Source organism: Erinaceus europaeus, chromosome 6 (genome assembly GCF_950295315.1).
Source record: "Erinaceus europaeus chromosome 6, mEriEur2.1, whole genome shotgun sequence".
Classification (NCBI taxonomy): Eukaryota; Metazoa; Chordata; class Mammalia; order Eulipotyphla; family Erinaceidae; genus Erinaceus; species Erinaceus europaeus.
In genome coordinates this window covers 32110396-32118387 of record NC_080167.1, presented here as the reverse complement: position 1 = coordinate 32118387, position 7992 = coordinate 32110396, and the positions used below count along the sequence as shown (strand labels likewise).

The 7992-nt window shown below is 41.9% G+C and overlaps 1 protein-coding gene across 1 annotated transcript; it reads right to left on the bottom strand.

Annotated features, from left to right (window-relative positions):
- Window positions 1–392: 392 nt before the first annotated feature.
- On the bottom strand, window positions 393–7933 carry EXOC8 (exocyst complex component 8). The gene has a single exon (XM_060191991.1). The coding sequence runs from the start codon at window positions 7808–7810 to the stop codon at window positions 5636–5638; it is 2175 nt and encodes a 724-aa protein (XP_060047974.1). The 5' UTR covers window positions 7811–7933; the 3' UTR covers window positions 393–5635.
- Between the last annotated feature and the right edge of the window lie 59 nt (window positions 7934–7992).

Here is a 7992-nt window from a genome sequence, read left to right as displayed (position 1 = left end):
TCCCAGCCTATATTTCCTTCATTTAGTGATATAAGATGGTATAAATTCCAGTAATTTACAGTAAGTTCACATCTTGTATGCCTGAAATTTCCCATTATGGACAGTTCTTTTATTATTGGGGGAATTAATGTCACTTAATTTATAGTCAACAGTAAAATACAGTAGTTTGTACATAGGTAACGTCTCAATTTTTCACATAACAATCTAGCCCCCCCCCCCCCGTCATCAGGTTCCAGGACCTGAACACTACACCTTACTCTGAGTCTATTACTTTGGTCCAACTCCAAATGGACAGTTATGATAGTAAGCAGAAAATTTACTTAAATAAGCTAACAACAGCCTACTTATCACCCTCCCATAAACAAAACAAAAGCAATTAAGGGTCTTCACTATTTCATTTTTTAACAGGTATACTTTATTTATTACATATGAGAGATTTTCACGAGGCGGAGAAAGATGACAAATCAGAGCACCACTCTGGTACACAGGTTGCTGAGAATGAAATTAGGAACTTCAGGCAAGCCAATGGTTCAATCAGCTGCACTATTACTACTAGCCCTCTTCAAACAACATTTCAATAACAACAATATATTAAATCCTGATTAGAGAAGATTAACAGAACATTGTAATATCAATTTTATCCAATGTAAATAATTTAAAATTTTTGGTAAAACAGTTCATTTCCCTATATTAAAACATATAATCAAAAATGTACATATACTGACTTTATATTACTTGTAATGTCCTGAAATTTCTAACCTAGGTAAGCAAGTTGCAAAACACACATGCTGATAATTTAACTATAGGTAGTATTTTAAATAAAACTTAGTGAGGTGGCCCAGGAAGTAGCACAGTCTGGGAGTCTCACATATGAGGACCCTAATTTGATCCTAGGCATTATGTATGCTAGAATGGTGCTCTTGTTCTCTCTCCTTAATAAATAAATAAATAAATAGTTTTCAGCACCTTAGTGAAATGAGGCTTTAATCAAAAGACTTAATTCCATGGATATCACTTTTTCAGCAATAATTAATTTAGTAAGTCTGTGATTCTAAATTCAAGCGAGCAAATTAAAGCAAACAAGAGAAATCAATACACTCTTTTAAAAAACTTTAAAGATATTTTTATTTATTTACTGTTGGACAGAGACAAGAGAGAAATTGAGATGGAGACACTTGCAGCACTGTTTCACCACTTGTGAAGCTTTCCCTGCAGGTGGGGACTGGGGGCTTGAACCTGGGTCCTTGTGCACTGTAATGTGTGCACTAAACCAGGTATGCCACCACCTGGCCCTCAAAAGCAACACACTCTTTTAAAAAAATTTTTTTTAAATTTATTTTATTTTTATATTTATTTTCCCTTCTGTTGCCCTTGTTTTTTTTATTGTTGTTATCAATGTCATCCTTGTTAGATAGGACAGAGAGAAGTGGAGAGAGGAGGGAAAGACAGGGGGAGAGAAAGGTAAGACACCTGGAGACCTGCTTCACCACCTTAAAGCGACTCTTCTACAGGTGGGGAGCTGGGGACTCAAACTGGGATCCTTACAATGGTCCTTGGACTTTGCGTAGGAATACACTCTTAACTGTATATCACAGTATGTATTATTTTTGGGTAATCTCTCCCTGTATTCAAGTTTAGAACTTCAAGGAAGGCACTGTAACTGCTGCCTTGACATAAAAGGTACACAAATACAAAGACTCACTAAAAGCATATTTCCTTCAGCTATAACTCTGATTAAAGAACATGCATATTTAAGAGAAAAAACTCTGAATTTAAAAAAAAATTTATTTATTTTTGATAGAGACAGAGAAAAACTGAGAGAGAAGGGGGAGGTAAAGGAGAGGGAAAGTAAGACACCTGCAGCACTGCTTTACCATTTGTGAAATTTCCCCTCTGCAGGTGGTGACCAAATACTTGAACCTGGGTCTGTGAGCATTGTATGTAACATGTGCCCCAATGCCTTGCTCATTTGTAATTCCAGTTTTAAAAAGCACTATGAAGAAGCAACCATGTAAATATCTGAGTATATACATTTAAGTTTTTACAACTTTATGTCTTAAGAATTTTAATTTTGGAAGTATCATTTTATGAACTCAGCATCAAATATTTATACAGCATGTGCTTTATACATTAGAATTTTAGAAATTAAATGTGGCACAAAATAATCACAATAATTTTATTAATTTCAAGTCTCCCATGATAAAAAACAAGATAAACTGTAATTGTTTTTGCTCAGAAGAGCTATCCTGTTATCTTAAAAAAAAAAAAAAAAACTAACATAAAAATTGGTCAAAGTGGGGAGTCGGGCTGTAGCGCAGCGGGTTAAGCGCAGGTGGCGCAAAGCACAAGGACCGGCATAAGGATCCCGGTTCGAACCCCGGCTCCCCACCTGCAGGGGAGTTGCTTCACAGGCGGTGAAGCAGGTCTGCAGGTGTCTCTCTTTCTCTCCTCCTCTCTGTCTTCCCCTCCTCTCTCCATTTCTCTCTGTCCTATTCAACAACGACAACAACAATAATAACTACAACAATAAAACAACAAGGGCAACAAAAGGGAGAATAAATAAATATAAAAAAATTTTTAAAGTTAGTCAAAGAAAATCTGTAACACTGACACTTTCCAACTTTTTAAATATGCATAGCCAAAAATAAGAGTTTTAGCATACAAGTAAGTCAGTGATGTCAAGTCAGTATTGGAAGATAATTTTGGTTTTGCCTATTTTCCACACTTTTTAAAAGATAAAATAGTCACTGGTATCAGAAATGGCACACATGGACAAAAATCACAACTACATGCACTGGAGAGATAGGTTCACATGCCCGAGGCTCAGATCTAGGTTCAAATCCCAGAGTGCTCTGGTTAAAATGAAAAACTTAAAAGCAATCACAACATGGCACTATAGAGAAAAAGATCTTGGTTTCTCTCAAAGAATGAGGAATGTTACATAATCAAATAAAGATAGAAGCAATTGTTTAGAAACCTTGGGAAGCTTAATTTTCTTTAGTTTTACTAACTCTGAAGGAGTACTACATTCACTTTTAAAATAAACAGAAAAAGTAGGAGGTACAGGTGGTAGTGCAGTGGGTTAAGCACACACAGTACAAAGTGCAATGATCCTAGTAAAACTCCTGGTTTGAACCCCCACCTCCACACCTGCAGGGGGATCACTTCACCAGAGGTGAAGCAGGTCTGTATATGTCTATCTTTCTCTCCCACTCTCTGTCTTCCCCATATCTCTCAATTTCTGGCTGTCCTATACAACAACAGCAACAACAAAAATGGAAAAAATGGCCTCCAGGAGCAGTGGATTCCTAGTGTAGGCACTGAACCCAGTAATAACCCTAAAGGGAAAAAAAAAAAAAAAAAACCAAGGGCTGGGTTGGTGGTGGCACACCTGGTTGAGCACATGTTAAAATGTGCAAGGACCTGGGTTCAAGCCCCCAGTCCTCACCTGATGGAGGAAAGCTTTGCAAGTGGTAAAGCAGTGCTGCAAGTGTGTCTCTCTGTATCTCTCTCTCCCTCCCTATCTCCCTCTTCTCTCTCGATTTCTGGTTGACTTTATTAAATAGGTAAAAATAATTTTAAAAATTTTTAAAAAGAAAACAAAAATACTGTAGGGAACATTTTATTAAGGGTCACAAAAGTGTCTTTTTCTCTATTTGCTTAGGGAGCATTGTCACAACTTTCTGTTCTTTGTTATAAATAACAAAAACCGTCCCTAAACAAATCTCTTCTAAAAACAATTGTATTTGAGAACACAATGGTATTTGCATATGACTTTTAAAATTTTTCCATCCAGGTAGGTCTTGAAATATAAATATTGGGTACCTGATTTAAGTGCACATGCACAAGAACCTCTACTCCTCACTTTCAGAGGAGAAGTTTTATAAGTGGTGTCTTTCTGTCATTCTCCCTCTCTTCTTTTTTTGAAGGCTTATATTTTTTCTTTTTTTTTATTGGATAGGACAGAGAGAAACTGAGAGGAAGGGGAAAGAGGGAGAGACCTTCAGATCTGCTTTGCCACTTGTGAAGCGACCCCCCCCAGCAAGTGGGAATCATTGAGGGGGTCTTTGCGTTTCATACTATGTGTGCTTAATCTGGCCCCTTTTTTCTCTCTCTCTCTTTCCTATCAAGTAAATAAAGGGGGAAAAGTGCAGGCACTGAAAGAAAATAGTTTTTCTTTTTTTTTTTTATTGTTGTAGTTATTATTGTTATTGATGTCATCATTGTTGGATAGGACAGAGAGAAATCAAGACAGGACGGGAAGACAGAGAGGGAGAGAAAGACAGACACCTGCAGACCTGCTTCACTGCTTGTGAAGCGACTCCCCTGCAGGTGGGGAGCCAGGAGCTTGAACCAGGATCCTTAGAAAATAGTTATTCTAATTGCAGTGTCTGAATCACTTCATTACCTACTAAAAGTGAGAGAACTATAAGTCGTTGTCTGCTGCTAGGTTCCCTGATGTATCACATTTTTAAATAAAAGAACAGAGTAAGTCATGCAAAGGGGAGGGGAAAAAAAAGACTTTCATGCCCGAGGTCCTATGTTCTACCTTTAGTATTACCAATAACCCAGAGGTCAGTAGTGCTCTGGTTAAAACAAACAAAGAAACCCTAAGTATATATGGGGGGAGAGGAGGGGAAGAGGTAGTGCACACACAATTTAGAAATACTGAAAAAAAAACACTGAACATATTTACATTTTTGAGATTTTTGAAGTAAATGATCCCAAATAAAATATTACAGAGATGCTTATTAGCCTATAAAAGTACTCACTAGCTTGTCAAAAGACATTGGTGATTGCAGAACTGCTTTTATTGAAGCTTCTTCTTGTATTCTAAATAGGGATAAAAGTATTTGAGTCCACACATTGCTAGCTCCAAGAAGGAATGCCTTTGACCAACATTAACCCTGAAGCCAGTTTCCCAACTCCTCCTTTATCCTCCCCAAATTATTTTTAAAGGTGGGGAAGTATATATGACAAGTTGTCTGTATGGCACTATGCCCTTTAAGAAGCCTAACGTTTGATGAATTGGAAGATATTTTACAGTATATCTAAACTATAAGTACTTAAAAATATGTGTCACATAATATATATGGTGAGAAATCTTGCTCCACCTCAAAGGATAAGCTGAAATGTTACAGTGTAAAACATATTCATTACAGAATCAGCATAATTAAAAGGAAAACATATTACATTTTTCAGTAGTCCAACGTTTTTGTTACTTGGGATTAATTTTACTTTTTGCTCTTTTTATTATTTATTTATTACTTTTTGTTGCCCTTGTTTTATTGTTGTAGTTATTATTGATGTCGTTGTTGTTGGATAGGACAGAGAGAAATGAAGAGGAGGGGAAGACAGGAGGAGCGAGAAAGATACCTGCAGACCTGCTTCACTGCTTGTGAAGTGACTCCCCTGCAGGTGGGGGGTGGGGAGGTGCTCCAGACGGGATCCTCAAGCCAGCCCCTTTGCGCCACCCACTGCACAACCGCCTGACTCCCCTTCCTCTTTTGATTTATGCCATTTCTGATAGGACATTTTTTTTGTTGTGCTCAAGAATATAAAGACTATGCTAATACAACCTAATATAAATAATATACGAGAAATATACATGTATACATATAAACAGGTCCAATCATCAGACCACAGATGTCGTACTTTCGGGATTCACACGAATAAGTCTAGATGCATTTCTCAGGTCTTGGAGTTGCTTTGCAGGTTTCCCCACACCTTCTTCAAACCTTTTCTCCACCACAGGGAGGACTGTTTCATATAGGAAGGATGCATTCTGTCTTATAAAAGCCTTCTTCTCTGGATCCTGCTCACACCGAAGGCTATAATCCACATGCTGAACAGCAACCAAAATGATTTCCACTAGGCTCTCTAAAAGAACCATGTGTAGCTCTGGGAAATAAAGTTTCAGTGCCTCTTCCAAGAAGCCCATAGTTTGTTTGGTGAAAGCAACCACTGTGTAACTTAGGTTCACCCAGCAATCATCCCCTGTGTACTGCTCAAAGTTACTTACCCCACAACTCTTCATCTCCTCTTTGAGTTTACCCAGGGCCTCTGGAGTCATCAAGTTCATCCTCCTCCACATCTCCTCCGAGTTCCGATGTTTAGTAGCTTCAATTATGATTTCTTTGTAACTATGCAAGGCCCCCTGGATGTCTTTCACCAGCAGGGCATGGATGATGAAGGTGAAGTCTAGTCCGATATCACCCAGTTGCTGACAGTGCTCTTTTGCCACTTTAACACATTCAGCTGCTGTAGAAAGACTCTCTTTACTATCAAACACTTGTTTGCTAAAAGCATCCACGAACATGGCCATAGCTGATCTAGCCCAGACCACGAAGGCAGAGTAGCAGCCACTATCAGTACCTGCAAAATCTGTCTCAAATTCCCTTGCAGTCTCAAGAAGGCTGGTAAAGAAGACATGGCATAGCTTATGGATGTAGAGTAAAGTGGCACCTTCAATGCGAAGCTGACGAATTGCTGTATGCACAGCGGCTGCCCTGTTTTTCAAAAAGAGCTCACAAGCCTTCGTGCACTGGCCAAGCCTGATCAGCTGAGAAACTGCTCTGCGAGTTGCCTTAGGCCCACCTCTCAGAGAACGACCTGGGGAGAGCTCAAAGACTAGCACTTCTGTGAGCTGTCGAACACGCTCATCCACTTTGGCCCTTAGTTCCTTTACAGGAGGTGGGCTGGGCTTATCTTCCAGGTAATGGTTCAATTTATCTAGTAGGTCAACAGCCCCTTCAAAGTCCCTCTGGGCTATACACACATCCAAGTCTTCGGGCAACTCCTGGATCCATTCCATTGAGAGGTCTACCTTCTCTTCTTGGATCTCAGACACAGTTGGTTCATCGTCGTCTTCATCTTCAAACGGGTTGGTCGCCTTGGAAGTCATTTGGGCTGGTCCTAGAGGAGCTGCTGCTTCCTCCTGCTCCCTTCGTCTTTTTTCATTGAGGGCCCTCTTGGTTTCCTCCAGCACTTCCAGCCACTCTCGTTTGATCTTTGCATTTTCTGCCTGAAAAATACGGCTCTCAGGAAACATGAGCAGTTTGAACATATCCTTCATCGGTGGGTTGTCCTTGACATTGACCACAGCCAAACCATCAAGGGGGTAGAGGGCATTGTAGCGATACATCCCCCGCCTCTGCGGCAGCCAGGTGGCCACTAGTAAACAGTCGTTCATGAGGAAGCCGTGCACCCGTTGCAGCTGGGCCATGTGGTCCGCCTCGTATTCCACCAGGTCTCCATTGTACACTAAGTACTGGCCCGGCGTCTCCAGCAGGTGCCTGCAGCCTTCCACTTTCTCAAGCAGGGTGGTGAGAGTGCGCTGCTTTCCTTCCTCTCCGGGACCGGAGCCGTCGCGGGAGGGGCCGGCAGGGCCAGGGAAGAAGCCGGCCTGGCCCCGAAGGTGGTCCCGGGCCCCCCCCGCGCTCCCGCCTCCGTCCTCTCCTCCTGTGACTGGCGCGGCGCCCGCGGCGGCCGGCAGCAGGGTGAGCGGAATGCTCTCCAGGCTGCTCTTCTGCTCCGTCAGCAGGTGGCTGAGCTGATACATCTCGCTCTCTAGATAGGAGATCTCGCGGGCCGTCTCGATGAACTGCCGGTAGTTTTGGTAGACATTGCGCTTTAGGTTCTGCGCGGTCTCCTCCGCCAGCGCTTGTATACGTTGCCGGTGCTCCTGCAGATCCCGGTCTCCGTCCGACTGCTGCGAGAGCTGCTTCACGTACAACCGCGCCTCAAAGCCTCCCGACTCCAGTTGCCGCCGAAGGCGGCTCGCCCCACTGTCCGACATTGCCATCGCCATTTCCGTCCCGTTCTCACGCAGTCACTATCACTGTTCCCCCTGTCCTGGTCACCGCTGTCGCGTCCCACCCAAACCGGGACACCGCTCTAGAGTAGAGGAAGCAGGATGAACAAGAGACCACGCCTGCGCCTTCCCTGAAGCGTCAGACATTGCGCTGGCGCAAAGGATCAAGAGCAGAGTAC